This window comes from Cydia strobilella, chromosome 26, assembly GCF_947568885.1.
Source record: "Cydia strobilella chromosome 26, ilCydStro3.1, whole genome shotgun sequence".
NCBI lineage: Eukaryota > Metazoa > Arthropoda > Insecta > Lepidoptera > Tortricidae > Cydia > Cydia strobilella.
The window spans coordinates 3,894,144-3,911,319 of NC_086066.1; the positions used below are offsets into that span (position 1 = coordinate 3,894,144).

General features: G+C 40.6%; 2 protein-coding genes across 2 annotated transcripts in view; one reads left to right on the forward strand and one right to left on the reverse strand.

Annotated features, from left to right (window-relative positions):
- Nucleotides 1–17,176, forward strand: part of LOC134753331 (venom protease-like) — a 93,044-nt gene that overhangs the window by 57,650 nt on the left and 18,218 nt on the right. The gene's annotated exons all lie outside the window — the stretch shown is intronic.
- LOC134753343 (prion-like-(Q/N-rich) domain-bearing protein 25) lies at nucleotides 603–12,391 on the reverse strand. The gene is made up of 14 exons (XM_063689215.1): nucleotides 12,289–12,391; nucleotides 11,446–11,592; nucleotides 10,777–10,869; nucleotides 9,498–9,701; nucleotides 8,382–8,483; nucleotides 7,842–8,060; nucleotides 7,378–7,497; nucleotides 6,421–6,585; nucleotides 5,131–5,277; nucleotides 3,703–3,822; nucleotides 3,371–3,499; nucleotides 2,608–2,748; nucleotides 1,417–1,545; nucleotides 603–715 (listed from the first exon to the last, which is right to left on the reverse strand). Exons 1-14 carry the CDS (start codon nucleotides 12,317–12,319, stop codon nucleotides 645–647), a joined length of 1,818 nt encoding a protein of 605 aa, XP_063545285.1. The 5' UTR covers nucleotides 12,320–12,391; the 3' UTR covers nucleotides 603–644.

Consider the following 17,176-nt stretch of genomic DNA (forward strand, 5'->3'; position numbering starts at 1 on the left):
ACGAATATCAGTGAAAGAACATGGGTCAAAATCATAAAAATAATTAATGCAAATAAAAAAAATCATTTATCTATATTTAAATACATTCTATCGTATTTTTATAAATCTTCATTTTTAGTTTTAAAGTGTGTCGACAGATGGCAGTGAATTTACTGGGGTTACAAAATTTACTATGACAGTACCGCTCTAGTATAAGTTACTCTATGTATGTAATGCACCGTCCAAAAGGGGATATCACTGCAATGTTCTGCCACCAGAGTGCAGCACTGGCCTTTTTAGTAAACCAGAGAGTAACTCATACATACTGTACCTTTAACAGGTTTTTGACAAGGTTTCAGAGATAATAAAATATGACATTGATGCATCAAGGCGGTTTTTTTTTACAGAGGACCTACAGGGAAACGCGAATCCGAAATTTCGCTATCTGCCTCTTTATCGCTGGAATACCTACAAGCAAGTGACAGAGATGTTAGATAACGTAATTTCGATTTCTTGTTTCGCAATAGACCCTCAGATTGTGCTGGTTGTTAAGAGGATCAATTCTGAGTTGTAATTATTTTCCAGGTTATAATCTGCATAAGGCTATAGCAATAAAACACTTGTTATTAAATGTAAACAATAATGATATTTAATATAAATAATGTTTATGAGAATAAATATGACAGCAGTGTTATCATAATGACGCTGCTGCTTGTCAAAATGGCCGCCGATGATCCTGAAACAACATTTAATTTAATTCATAAAACCATGTTTTTCAAGGACTCCGTATTTCGTTCTAGAAGCAAAATGAACCGTGAAAGCTAGACAGTTGCAATTTTCACAGATGATGTATTTCTACACATTTCACAACAAATACTAAAAAGTACGGAACACTCGGTGGGGGCGTCCGACTCACACTTGGTCGGTTTTTTTTTATTGGCTAAAGTATAGTTGACCACTGACACTTTGATGTGCTCTAGGATGAAGCATGCTCACATGAGAGATGTCAATTCTCTCTCAATTTGAAACGATCCAAGTTATAGTGGGCTGGGATTAGCTGATTTTGGGTCCCTAGTCAAGATGCCAATCGTTGGAGCGAAACGCTAATGTCTCTCTGTCGCAATAATAGCAAGAGCGATAGAAATTACCGCTTCGTTCGCTACAGAGCGAACGATTGGTATCATGGCAAGGCACCCTCTTCTAGATTACGAGAAATCTCGAAACTTTTTGCTTCGCGGGCCGAACTGGTAGACTCGCGGGCCATATATGACCCGCGGCGTGTAGTTTGGAGACCCCTGTTATGATTCTTATTACTCGTTTCAGACAGGCAGTAAGAGAGCGACACACACATTAAAAGCCTGATACAACGAAAAATATATCGGCCTCTATGTACTCTGTCCGTCAGCTCGCCAATGTGAATGAAATAATGATACTTACTGCACGTGTGTTGCTCCTCGGAGTAGGGATAGTCAAAGTCACATTGGCACAGTCCGTTCCGGCACACTACCCTGTCCGTCAGCTCGCCAAGGAAGCACTGGCTACTGCGGGAGCATGTCTCCAACAGACCTGAAAAAAATTTTTAGTTTTATTTCGTGTTATTCATACAGTGGAGAATGTATGAAGCTGCACGGATGTTGCTTTATTATCATCTATCGTGTCGTGCAGTTAGAGGTAGAAAGTAGGTATAACAGCCACGTCGGCAGACGGTAAAACTCGACTATCTTAGGCCCCCCCCCCGGAGTATAGGTATATATTGACGTGGGATTGTAGGCTATTGACGGAAGGACAACAGCCGCCATCTTTGAAGAAGTTGGGACCACAGAATAGGGACCTATACATGACACGCTAAACCCCAGGTAGTTGAATATCTGTTGGTGTTTTTTTTAATACCACGTCGGTGGCAAACAAGCACACAACCCGCCTGGTGGTAAGCGATCACCGTAGCATGGACGCCTGCATGCGCGTTGTCAACCCTTTAAAAACCTGTACACTCTTTTGAAGAGCCCCATACTGTGGTCCCTCGAGAAAACGTCGAAACCCCTGGAAACCTCTAGTGTATCGTATAATAGTACATTATTGTCGAGGCTCGGAAGTACGACCTTGGGAGTCCGTTTAATTGAATCCGAAGCCAGCAAGTAGCCTTACAGCCGAGTCATATATAGTGATTTTCTCAAAAATGGCGCAATAAATACAAATATAATAGAAATATTTTACAAAAGCAACGTTCTTATGTATATATGTATTTTCACAGAAAAAAGTAGAAAGATTAGCTTTGCCGCCGTTTTATTTTTTTAATTAAAAATAGAAGTGTATTTAACTGCTGAAAGTACGCCAACCTATTTGAGACACCTAAATAGTCACGGTACCAACATTATAATAATAAGTACTGATCATCTGTTTGGCTGTTTAATGGACCTATGCCTTCATTTGATATGGCCACTTCAACTTTTAAAAAGTTTGGAACTCGACAAATTATGGAATTTGTATGCAACATTGCAGTCCTGAAATCGAGACTGTAATGTTTTTAACTTTTTAATTTTTTGACTGACCATAAACGACGCACTTCGCGACCTACTGTTTAACCGGCAACGTCGACTTTGCCGTCCATTTTTGAGAAAAGGATATTACCAGTGACAGGCCAGCAGCCGCCATCATTGTAGTGGAAATTGGGGCCACAGAGGCAGGAGCCGTTCAGGCAAACTGCGTTAGGGCCGAGAGCGTCGAAGCACTGAGCGTCCACGGTGCAGTTTGCGTTGTAGCCGGAAGAAACTTGAAGGAGAAAAAGTTTGTGATTTTGGATGGTGTAAAATTTTGGGATAATGTAGGTATATAAAGCAATCCCCTTATACATAAAACTTTACAAGCCTCAATTAGTTACTTTGTGTTTTATCCCTTTCTTACGAAGGCATAAGTTAAAATGACAGATTAAGATGACTATATACTTATATATTAGCTATCTGAGCCTTGTAGCGCGTTTATGAATGGCGGCATAACAGTTTGACTAAGCAGTTAGTTACCAAAAGGGAGCCAACAGAGTCTATATTTTATGATCAATGTCAGAGATCATTCGAGTAAAATTGGTCATCGTTTGCTGTTAATTATTCTGTTAGTTATACGATTTCCAATTACTTATATATAAGTGCCAAAGTATACTTTAAGTCTCGCCGAATCTTTTAAACGTTAACACAGTGTCAAATTGTTAACTATGGTAACTTTAGGTTTAACCGGTTGACCCCGGGTTAGTGGGATGGTGCAAGCGGCCCTTAGTCACGTATTTTCATCAGAGATGTAGAGTAACACCGGTGGTAATGTTTCTTTTCATTCATAATCTGTTTATGTAGATTGAAGAAATGTCTAACTTTTCATTTTTGGCACAAAATTAATCACTTACTCTCCCAGCACTCGTCGATATACTCCACGTACTGTTCAGTACACTGACAGGTCATTCCACTGTTTCCAGCCACGCACGCTGTGTTGTTTATGACACAGTCGAGGTCTTCCAAACAGGTACCACCAATAACTGTAAAAATTAAAATTTTACATAATGGCATTATCGGATTTATCATTATCAGTCTCCCAAATGAATATGGCTAATAAAATAGTACTGAAACTAATGTTTAGTTGAGTTTATTTATTTCTCAATGCAATGTTCATTGTTAATTTAAGAGAATACAATTAAGCAATAAATGACCATAAAGAATTCGAAAAGACTATGGAACTTACTTGGAGCACAGAAACCATCAAGTTCTTGATACCCGTTGTCGCAAGAACAGAGTCCTGCCTCGCAGACAGTGTTTGGCGTCCCTGTGCACTCTTGTGTCGTCTGGCATGAGTCTCCCAGCTCTATTAAAAAAAAAGTTTTAATGTATGAGTACACAATACATATGTGAGAAGTCTACAGATAATTGCCTTTAGCAAAGATAATTAAGTAGACATAGAGTGCTCACATCAGTTTTGTTACCAAAACGACTACTATTTTCGTAATCGACATCTAAAGTAGCGGAATTATCAGTACTGCTACTCGACACTAGATGTCACGTGTGTCGCGACTGACAAAAAGTGTATTGTATAAATTATAAGCAGAAGGAGTTGAAAATAGAGTTCCGGTTAATCCGGTTATAATATTAGCTGAAAATCGTTGAGCGTTAGACTTTCCGTTCGTCGCGACATCTATTTTCGAGTAGCAGTACTGATAATTCCGCTACTTAACGCTAGATGTCGACTACGAAAAAATTTAGTCGTTTTGGTAACAAAACTGATGTATGGAGTGACACTGTGTCTACTTAATTCTCTTTGCTTTTAGCCAGAATACCGGTGTCTTGGCGGACATTATCATGATATTCATGATCAGTGGATAGTGTTTATAGTCTATAGATTAGACTTACATAAAAAATAACAAAACACGGCAATTCATTTATTACCCTGAAACTAACTGGCACAATCGGTAGGATTAGCAATGTGCAAGTTGGAGAACATTCTCAAAATTTCCGCAATTTCTGGAAACTTTCATAATAAAGTGCTTATGCAAGTTTCCTCTTAGAAAGTTTCCGTTCAGATTAGGGATTGTTACTCAATGTTCTTAACTATTGACGGTTGTTTCAGTTAACATTAACGTCACTCATTGGCGTTTGTTTCAAATGTCATAGACATCTAAACTGTAAGAAAGTTTTTTTTAATACTATGTCAGTGGCAAATAGCATACGGCTCGCCTGATGGTAAGCAGTCTCCGTAGCCTATGGACGTCTGCAACTCCAGGGGTGATACATGCGCGTTGCCGACCCTAACACCCAGCACTCTCGTTGAGCTCTAGCAACCTTACTCACCGACAGGAACACAACACTATGCGTATGGTCTAGTGAAGTGTAGGGTGTAGTTTGGCAATAAAGCTGTAGAAAAAAATACCTAAACATTTCATGGGAACGTTACAATTTTTCAAAACTCTCTTTGGTACATTGCTAGGTAATAGGATACGCTTCGAAGTAAGTTCTTCATTATTGGTGCAATCTATTCTACCACTGCTGTGAATCGGTGCTACCACAAAAATAATTTAGGTATCTAACTGGCAAATTACATCAGACGATTGAACTTTTCTGTATTTTAGGAACACTTTCTATACTCGGCATTTCTTCAGCTGTTGTGTCAAATTCTTACCAAGTCCGCTGGATAGACACAGGCCTTCAGAAGCGAGGAGGCCATCAGGGCAAGCGCAGTACCCTGCGCCTTCTTCATTAATGGCACACTGGATTTCAAGCTCTCCAGCCAGGCAGTCGCTGTCAACTTGGCACGCTTCGCCGACACCTGCAAGTAAGGTTGAAGTTAACACCTAGAACACCTAGTCTTAATACCTAGTCGCCAAGACTGTTTAGTAAAACGTCATTTGACACTGGTCACATTTTACACGGGACACTTTGTTTTGCACTTTTTTTCACAGTTAATACGCTTTCCCTCGATGCGTGTTTTATGTGGTCCTTTCAGAACAGAACTGTAATTTATGGCGTGTGTTATACAACCCTTTCGTTTGTTATGTAAGAAATGTGTCCCGTCCAATGAGGAATTTTCTGGAAATTGTAGGAGTAGGATTTTCTTTCTCTGTGACAAGTGGATTCAAATTTAGCGATTTATTTCTAAATATAATATAGTATTAATAAATATATATTTTTATATTGAAAAACGTAAATTCGTCTGCGGAAGGCTCTTTACGGGGTATGATTTGTTTTCTCTCCAGCATATTTACTAACAAGCGAAAAGCCTGCACATGGTCGGCTACGCGTCCCACACAGCCTGCTCCAGGTTACACTCAGCGGAGCCCCCACTGTCCCGTGGCTCCAGGACTCTTATATTAGTGTCTCACCAGCGAAAAGCCTGCACATGCTGCGCTGCGCGTCCCACACGGCCTGCTCCAGGTTACACTCGCAGTAGCAGAGCCCCCACTGCCCCGGGGCTCCACGACTCTTATATTAGTGTCTCACCAGCGAAAAGCCTGCACATGCTGCGCTGCGCGTCCCACACGGCCTGCTCCAGGTTACACTCGCAGGAGCAGAGCCCCCACTGCCCCGGGGCTCCACGACTCTTATATTAGTGTCTCACCAGCGAAAAGCCTGCACATGCTGCGCTGCGCGTCCCACACGGCCTGCTCCAGGTTACACTCGCAGGAGCAGAGCCCCCACTGCCCCGGGGCTCCACGACTCTTATATTAGTGTCTCACCAGCGAAAAGCCTGCACATGCTGCGCTGCGCGTCCCACACGGCCTGGTCCAGGTTACACTCGCAGGAGCGGAGCCCCCACTGCCCCGGGGCTCCACGACTCTTATATTAGTGTCTCACCAGCGAAAAGCCTGCACATGCTGCGCTGCGCGTCCCACACGGCCTGGTCCAGGTTACACTCGCAGGAGCGGAGCCCCCACTGTCCCGTGGCTCCAGGTCTCTTATATTAGTTTCTCACCAGCAAAAAGCCTGCACATGCTGCGCTGCGCGTCCCACACGGCCTGCTCCAGGTTACACTCGCAGGCGCGGAGCCCCCACTGCCCCGGGGCTCCGCAGAACGCTGCAGCCCCGAACGTGTGGCACTGCTCGTCGACAAAGCAGAAATCGGTGGTGAAACGGGCCACTGGAAGATAGAACTGATTTAAAACAAAGTGTGAATTTAGAGAAAGTTTACAGGGTATTTAAAATAAAAGTAAAGTAAAAAATATTTATTAACCAAGAAGACTGTATGGACTATAGGGAGTATTACCGCCAGAGTGCAGCACATACTAAACCATAGAGTAACTTATACATACTAGGCCTTTAACAGTTTTTTGACGAGTTTTTACTATGACATTGATGCATCAAGGCGGTTTGTTTACAGGTGGCCTACTGCGAAACGCGAAAATCGAAATTTCGTTATCCGCCTCTCTATCGATCGAATAAGCAAGTGATAGAGAGGCAGAAACCGAACATCGATTTTCGTGTTTCGCGGTAAGCTCTGTGATTGCGCTAGTGACGCCCTCTATGCAGAGTTTTGCGTAATATTCCCTAGTGACGACTCATGGGAGTCGTGGGAGGTAAAACTTATGCTGGCGCCATCTATAAAAAATTGTAAGAGAGTGCGGGGCAGCAGCAACCTCAGCCTCCTAAAGGCGCTGGGAGGGGGGCGTCTCGACTGTCCCATAACTAAATACTGGGTTGAAGTTGTTATTGGCAGGGCAAAGTAAATCGTGTAATCGTGTTGTTAGTTATAGGTATAGGTTAATAGATATAGTTTATTTTTATAATAACAAATATTCTACTAACAGAGGTATTAAGTTTTTCGTCTTACTAACTTAAATATGGATCACGTAAACGCAGGTCTAAAATAAATAAGTTATTTTAAAAAACTTTTGATAGTTGCCAATACCAACCCCATTTAAATCTCACTTACCTTTGAGGCAGTCCCTCATATTCTCGTCGAAGAAGAAGTTAGCAGGGCAGGTGCAGATTCCGTCTTCAACCACGGTCAGCAGACCGACGCATTGATCTTCGGTTGAAGGGGAGCCCAGTTCTAAAATTTAAGGAAAGCTAGCTAGTTTTACGGTATTTTTTAGTTACTCGTGCTTTAGTCTCCTTAAGCACTAACAGTGCATAAGTAGCGTTTATATCAGTGCATGACTATATGATGGCAAGTTAAGGGGCTAGTGGTCCACGGAAGGTTTTTGCATAAAGGATTTAATTGGCGCTTTTATCGTTTCATTGTAATGGTACCGGTACGACAACGATAACCTAATGTTGGAGAAATGGCTGTCCAAGAACTGTCAGGATTTTACGGGTGATGTCTGGACTTTTGACAGGATATTCCAAATTTTCATATGACATCCCTAAAACTGACAGAATAGACTATAGACTTACCAGCTAAGCAAGCGCTTCCATCTTCACTACTATAATACCCAAGTGGGCAGATACATAGCCCCCAATTGGAACATTCAAAGGGCGCGGGACAAGGGCTGGAAGCGTTGCACGCAGCGCCACTTTCTCGCGGCATCTTTGTCGATGTCATCTTTGTGGACGCCATTTTGGGAGTCGCGTTTTGAGCAGTACGAAGAGTTTCTCTTAATTCCTCTGAACTCTCTGAAATTAAATGCACCATCGGCATACTATTAAAACAAAGCTAGAATACTCTTTTTCTGGTGGGTTTTAATAAAAGTCTTGAGTGCAATCTCATATCCGTACAGAACTACAGATTGACACAATGTCTGGGCCGTTGCCAGATCATAGATTATTCATTTCACGATGTTACAATCATTCCATGAAATGATCGGTTGGCCACATTACAAAAATTCGAACCTAACCTAACCATATCAATCATAAAGTGATCAATTCTATAATGGCATTTCATGAAATGATCTAAATCTATGATCTGGCCACGACATAATTTTATACAATACCTACCATCAGGGTCGACAGTGGTATCGTAGCAGACGAATTCGCTGACGCGGCAGGCGCCGTGCTCGAACTGACAGTCCTCGTCTAACACGCAGCCTTCACCCACAGCTGGAAAAAGATTGAGTCAATATTGCATTTACTGCACCCCATTTAAGGCGGTTACGAAGATAAGTAAATAAGAGGGTGTGGGGATTACGACGCTACGTTGAGGGGGCTCATGAGTACGGAGAAAAACGCGGGTTTACCAGGACACAGACAGGTCTGATGACGCTAATCGACTCCACATCACGGAAGCCACATTTTCAATCATCAATCAGTCTAGGAAGAGACTTATTGGTAATGAGAATGTGGCTTTCGCGTTGGCCTAATATCGAGGACTAGCACCAGTATCACATCTATTCTGATTTGTTCGCCCTAAATGTCGAGGATCCACATAGCGCATCTCTGAATTCTCACCATACGAGTAGGTATCTTTTCTAATTAGTTCATGAATTATGACTTACCTGTTGCAATCTTCCTGCTTTCTTCCCTGTGTCTACTATAGTATCCTTTAGCACACTGTCAAGTACCATCGCAGACCATGCTAAAAGGATCTCTGATGACTATATATATATACATGGTGTAACATGAGGATACCGAATAATTTTAACAGCGTATTGCTGATCATATTTAAAGACTAAAATGTGAAATGTCCTATAAACTTTTCTGTAATTTGCCTAGTTTCAGAGTTAATACCAATTTAAAAAAAAAAACAAGTTTTTATTGTTACATAGTGCAATATTTGATGTCGATGTTGCCACTGTGGGACGTAGTCTAAGTAACCTTATTGATAGATGTCAAAAAGTGACATGTACCACTTTGTAAAAACTACGTTTTACGAAAAAAAAGTAAAAGTAAATATAGTAAAAGCAAATACATCTGAAAAATCGAAAAAAAAAACAAAACAAAAAATTCTTTGCGAATTTCACCTAAACTTATTACATTTTTTTCTTCTTTTGGCCTCAGAAAAGCGTGGTTAAAATCTTTCGGTTTCCTCGTGAACACCTTGTATCTGTCTCAGTATAAGGATTCTAGCCTTGTCTGACCACCATCTCCTTAAGTTGGTCCAAAAGCATAACTTACCTGTACCAATCTTTCTGCACTCTCCTCTCTGTCGACTATAGTATCCCTCAGCGCACTGACAGGTGCCATCGCAGTCCATGCTAAAGGGATCTCTGATGACCCCCATGCACTCCTCATGATTAGAGCAGGGCTCGTCCATCTCGGTGGAACGCCAGCAGCGACCGTGGAAGTAGTGGTGGCCGGGTTGGCAGAAGCAATTGCCAGCTGGGGAGGAATAAGGAATTACTTTTACATTTGATTAGAAGCTTATAAGGAAGTGGTAAGCAGTGACGTAGTGGGTCCATGTAAAAACCTAAATCGGGAAGAAACCGGACCCATTGTAGTCATCACCGTTGGGCTTCGACTTTTCTGAATTTGTATTGCATAGGGTGGCTAAAAAATAAGTGCATTCCTGTTGCCAGGGAGGTTTTGGGATTATACTGAGCAACTTTTATTATGGGACCAACCACAAAATCACAAAAAAAAATTACCCTCCCATAGAAAATGGACCAGCCAAAATGTAAAAGTTGCTCAGTATAATCCCAAAACCTCCCTGGCAACGGGAATGCACTTATTTTTTAGCCACCGTGTAGATATACCTACCTATTTTGTTCTGCATAAAAATAGAATAAATTAACATCATAAAAAATTCTCTCGTCACGTGGTCGAGGCATTTACCCTGTCTTTAACCCAAATAAAAAAAAAACATGAAATCGACCAGGATGGAAAGTACTACAACATAGAGTAATTTATGGTGGTCACGACCTTCCAATGCGAGGATTCGACATAAAACAAGAAGAAAGTGTTTAGCCATTTATATCAGTCATTACATACATTTATACATTACAGTACCTATATATAAGAAGTGCCGATTAGTACATCACCTCACCACCTGCACTCACACGATCTCATACACCTACACACACACACACACACACACACACACACACACACACACACGCACGCACGCACGCACGCACGCACGCACGCACGCACGCACGCACGCACACACGCACACACACACACACACACAACACACACACACACACACACACACACACACACACACACACACACACACACATTTAATGTAGATAAAATTGTATTAGCTTAAGTTTTCTTTCTGCTTTTGTTAAACTAAAAATTACTTGTTGCTACGGAGGAGCGGGGCTTCCTGATACAGGTATAATATACTTAAAAGGAAGTCCCAACCTACTACCTTGTAATGTAACATTTTATTAATGAAATATAATATTTTCATTTTCATTTCATTTCATTAATTTGTAAAAATTCAACTTACCTGTTTGATCCTCGTTTTGTCTGCATTCGAACGTAGTGAACAGTCTTGAGCATTGGAAATCATCGACGCAAGCCGACGTGTAGTATGGGGCATCTGGAAGTAAAATACCTATTTAGTAAATAGATTTTCATTTTAGAGAGGGTGTAAAACCAGGAAATTAGAAGGACACTAAAAAATTTTTTTCTATCGAGACTTAATCGACCGTCTTCGCCACAGCCCAAACAGTAGGTATTCGTATACTAAACGTGCAAGCGCAGCGCTGAGACTCGCCTTTGTGCGCGCGCTGCTGATCCTTATACTAACAATAATATGGATTTTTTATTCGAAATAAAAATATTGAATTGGATTAAATTTTACCCCTGAGTCTGCCCTTGCACATGTACTTAGTATAGTTTCCGTGTGAATTTTTCACGGCATTTGCCCTTGATTTAAACTAAAAAATTTCGTTACCCCCTCTTAAATTAATTAGTTCTAAATAAGTAATTTGTACGTTTATTATTCAGTGGTGAGTGACCTGCGGCGCGTTCAGCGAGGCGTGCAGCGTGGCGTCAGCTTACAAGACATTTAACTTTCACTGAGGCCGCTCGCATACGTTTGCATTTGTAATGGACGCCGCGCCGCACGCTCCGCTATGCGTTCCGCTTCAGCGTCAACAGTTTGCACACTTACAATCAGCGCATAACGTGCCCCCGGCCACGACCTGTTGCGAGATGGGGCACTCGCATTGTCCTGACGCGCAGACGCTGCCCGGAAGGGCGGCTGCGCAGTCTTCGTCGGTAGAACACTGCCAGATTGCCAAGGAGGGTGTGATGAGGCCTGTAAGTCAATGTCGTTTTTAAAGGGTCCGGTAACAGCACGCACAACAACGATGCATCGATTTTGATTGACAAAGTGTCGATAAGTCATTATAAAACATCATATTTTACCGTACCTATAATAACATACACTAATAGATTAATAACATATTAGATTATTTTAAACCGGGTCACTCACGTATTATTAAGTCGAATAGCTCGACATGTTACGTGATACGTGAATAATACGTGAGTGACCCGGTTTAAAATAATCTAATATGTTTGAGTCTCACGGGAGTTTTATAGATTAATAGCATACTAATTTCTCATAGATATTTGACTTTTCCACACTTTGTCACAGTAATATCATACAGAGATAAGGTTGGTCCAACTCTATACTCTGATTTGTAATTAAATTCCAAAAAACTAACCTCACTCAGATCCTTTTTCTTTCGTAATAATGGAAAATATGTAAAGAAGTAAACTCAAATTTCCCTTTTGCATACTCTAGCATTTAAAATAAATATAGATGTATCCTTTTAGCTTTGTTTAGTTTCTTAAAATATGGAAAAGAGAAAAAGTGAGGTTACATTATTGGAATTTAATTATAAATCAGAGTTTAGAGATACAGTTGCGAGATGTCAAAACACACGCACGCAAAAAATGTCACCACTTTTCGCTAATCGTCAGCGGTTCGACAACTACACTTTCAACTTACATAAAATTAAATATAAATAACTGTTCCACATTTTTACTAATTTATTACACTATTTATTTCAGTCTTATAACATTATACACTACACCACCACTCGTATCGTTCGATACACAAAGAAATGTTGGATACCAAGTTTAATCATCTATCGATACAGATAGCGATAGATTAATTTGGCAGCTGTTATCAAATGATAATAATTACTTAGATTTAAATAATGGTGTTAGAAATAATGAGTCAACGCAATATACGGATTGAATTAACTATTAACGAAATATAAATTGACTAGTGGCTCTGGTCAGCGAGTTTTACAACTCACAAACCACCATAGCGCCGCCATTTTTCAAAAATTTAATCGCAAAAACATTCCATACCTAATTATCGACCTGCTTAAAATGGACGAGGACATTATGCGAAAGGATTTTTGCCCACGCTGAAACGGAGACCTTCGCTACGCTCCGTCAGTTAACATACTGCTAAGCTATGGTCGTAGCCGATAACATGGGTTTTTCCGGTATGCAGCGAAAATACTACTTAGATGTAAAACGACTAAAGTAAGACCAATAAAAGTCTGCAACGATTTAGATAGCACACGCAGTGCAAGTGTTATTTATACGTCATAATTTCATAGAAGTTTGACGTTTAAAATAACACTTGCATTGGGTTGTGCCTGTGGGGTGTGCTATCAAAATCGTTGCAGATTTTTCTTGGTCTAACTCTTATGTGACATCCTGTTTTGATAGGACCTGATACATGTTATCAAAATACTTACTACTTACTTATTACTTCGCTGGCTCAGCGACCCGAAGTGGATCTTGGCCTCCGATACTAGGTTTCGCCATTCGTTCCTATCCTGTGCGATCCGACGCCATTCAGCCGCCTGGATGTCACATAGGTCCTTCTGGACCTCATCGATCCACCGGTACCTAGGCCTTCCGACCTTTTATATCAAAATATTAAAACAAAAATAAACAGAATCGGCCTCAATAGGGTGCCGTATTTGTTATCGAGTGAGTCGCTAACTTCTACGAACTAAAATCATCTGAGTGGTTCCCCGGGGTAAAGAATAGTAGATTGTTAACCAAGGGACGAAAGGCACTCATTTCTGCCGAGGTATTTTGGCGCTCGAATGCAGTGAGAGCGCCAATAGTCCGAGGCAGAAATGATGCCTTTCACCCGAGTTAAACACTCTACTTTTCATTTCGAATACGAGGAAAGTAAAATGCATGTATTTTTTTTAAAACATGACTAAGTATACATTTTTATAGTATTTCTTGAGGGTACTTTCAATTAACAATTCAGACAAAAGTATCGTTATTTATGGAATGGAGAGTCAAATATCAAAATGAAAAATTTATTACAAATCCATTTAAACTCAAATTTCAATTGCGTATCGTAAAAAAATTAAAAAAGTCGTACTTCGAACGTAAAATGCTCTAGTGCAGACACGTATCATTTTCTGCGCACCTTTTAGAACAACAATGACCCTCTTTCAGAGCATGAGAAATGAAAACAATTTTACACAATTCGAGATAGTCCTACAGTGACCTCAATAAGACTTGTGTTGTGAATACTAGACTACTAGAGGACGATATATGTGTGGTATTTTCTATAAAAAGGGACCTTATTGTCGATGGCGCTTGCGCCATTATAAACGATGCTCCGATATAAATACAATGCCGCGCGACGCTGTGCGGCGTAAGCGCCATCGACAATAAGGTCCCTGTTCATAGAAAATGCCCCATATATGTATACGTGGGCTAGGTGTTTCAGTGAACATACTTTGTATCTGAAACAAAAGGTTGACAAATCTTAAATGTCGTCTATAGACTGCGATGTCCGCTTACTATCACTAACACCGTCGTTTTACCATAAATCGTGAGGATACAAATAAAATATCTTTTATATTTGCAAAATATGAGACACCTGGACCCTTATCGGGCTAGATTAGCATACGAAACTGCAGGTGTTCCGCGATAACTAAATACTTACTTAGATACTGATAACGTCTCACATTGCCCAAAACAACAATAAAACTAATTACAATGTACATGCATGAAAACTTATTGCAATGCAGTGTAATGCTGCAAAATATGTTCGACATATATAATTTTATTATAGCCAAGGTACCTAGCCAATCACAAGTTTTTTGAATAGCGGGGAATTGTGTACAGTCGAAGGCAAAAATATCGATACAGACCAAGGGCTCAAAAAAATGTGAACACGACTATTGTTTGAGGTGTAAGAGCGTACACATGTTTTTAAAACTCTGGGAATGTATATATATATATATATTTATGCCCTTGACTGTACAGAGGCCATGCGCGTTGGAGGGTCTGCCATCTTGTAGCGTGAATCGGAAACATAAACTGTACATTGACACTTTACGTCAAATTAAGTGCCACCCTCTACAGTTCACGTACGTTTTTTTGTGCATAGTAGGTTCCGCCATCTTGTGGGCTACATCGGAAGCATACACTTCACATTTACGCCTCGCGCCAAAAATCTGACGGCTCCTGTGCTTCCCCCTATAGCTCATGCATGATCCCTATAGGTATAATATTCCTTCCTGACTCCTGTGGGATACGCCATAAAAGTTGTCATTTTTTCCACACAGTTCGTTGCTTTCGTTTGTATATTCTTCACGACGCACTTCGCACATAGCCAACAGACGCAATTTACGCAACACACAAATTACACGGCAAAAGTACTGACTTTTAGTTTTCTTCTAGTCTTTAATATTTATGTTTGCCAAAAAAGTTATATTTGTCGACAGTACTTTGCCCCTTCAACGTATTGGACTCGTCAAAACTAAAGACCCGATTTCGGTAAATGTTTCAATCGGATCGTTTTTATGAAATTGGAACGGGTAGATTTTTAGGGTTCCGTACCCAAAGGGTAAAAACAGGACCCTATTACTAAGACTCCGCTGTCTCTGTCTGTCTGTCTGTCCGTCTGTCACCAGGCTGTATCTCATAAACCGTAATAGCTGGACAGTTGAAATTTTCACAGATGATGTATGTCTGTTGCCGCTATAACAACAAATACTAAAAACATAATAAAATAAATATTTAAGTGGGGCTCCCATACAAAACAAACGTGATTTTTTTGCCATTTTTTTGCTTAATGGTACGGAACCTTTCGTGCGCGAGTCCGGCTCGCACTTGGCCTGTTTTAACCTATTTTATATCCATAGCGGCAACATACTTGCCATCATACAAAACAAAAACGCATCTACAATAATAATTAAGGTTCAAAAACGAATGACTAGAAAGGCATGTCGAATGGTTTAAGGGTTAACAACTGAAAGAGGAGAGAATTTCCTAGCAAAAAAACCTTGATAGTCGAAAGCGTATCAAACGGTTTCTCGTTAATTATTTAGTACAGCAATATGTAACAATATGTAACAATATAATATAATGCAAGTACAAAGGTCACAGACCGACTCACGCATATTTGACGTCATACGCCTAGTTACGTCATAGCGAAATGTATTAATAGAACTGCCCACGAACCACTCTAGCCTTTATTTCGGATTGAGTGAATCACTTCGCACCCTCAAGGTGCTATAAATAAGATAATTTTCTCTTTTTACACGCTACTGAAAAGGACAGAAAAAAGTATGTAGGACGGAGAAATCATCGATCGTGGCTCCATACATTGATAACCTTAGGCCTCATTCTCACGAGCGCTTTTTCAACGCGCATTAAAAAAGCGTTTGAATGACACAAATGGACATATTCACACGATGGCGGTAGCGCTTTTTATCAAGCGTTGTTAGATTTTCAACTTTAAGCCTTGGTTTTTAAATCGAATTTAGCGTGCGGGCAGATTCAAGCGCTTTTTAACGCACGTTGATAAAGCGCTCGTGTGTAGGGTTACTTAGGCCTCATTCTCACGAGCGCTTTTTCAACGCGCATTAAAAAAGCGTTTGAATGACACAAATGGTAACATGTGTATTTATTCACACGCGGTAGCGCTTTTTATCAAGCGTTGTTGGATTTTCAACTTTAAGCCTTGGTTTTTAAATCGAATTTAGCGTGCGGGCAGATTCAAGCGCTTTTTAACGCACGTTGATAAAGCGCTCGTGTGTAGGGTTACTTAGGCCTCATTCTCACGAGCGCTTTTTCAACGCGCATTAAAAAAGCGTTTGAATGACACAAATGGTAACATGTGTATTTATTCACACGCGGTAGCGCTTTTTATCAAGCGTTGTTGGATTTTCAACTTAAAACCTTGGTTTTTAAATCGAATTTAGCGTGCGGGCAGATTCAAGCGCTTTTTTAACGCGCGTTGAAACGTCCTTAAAACGTTTAGATTCAGGGGACCTAGCCAATATTACAATCGTAGGTACATCCACAAACGCCAAAAGAAAAGAAATACACTGATATTAAAATTATTCATATACCTAGGTATTATAGTTACAGAGATACAAGCCACCGCGCCACCATAACACTTTTCGTTACATCTGGTTTTTGATCCGAGCCCCTCTACGGGTTTTTAAAGACGTTCACCTTATGCGTTTCACGTCATAAAAATGTATCGGGATGACACAGGGCCTACCGCGAACACCGAAGTTCACAAATTGCGGGCATCTTTCTCTTATACTCCAATTTAAGGCGTAATTAGAGTGACAGAGAAAGATGCCCGCAATTTGCGAACTTCGGTGTTCGCGGTAGGACCTCAGATGCTACGGGAAGTTTCGTGACTAGAATCAGACCAAGCTTACTCTGCATACTTATTGTTTTCTCTACAGAAGGGACCCTTTAGTGTTTGACCCACTTACACTATGAAATTTTGAGCGTAAAAAGAACGAAAATGAATTTTAGTTCCTACAAGTTTCTGTTTGACTATGATTGACTGGTAGATTTAATGCCTAGGCATTAAGTCCACC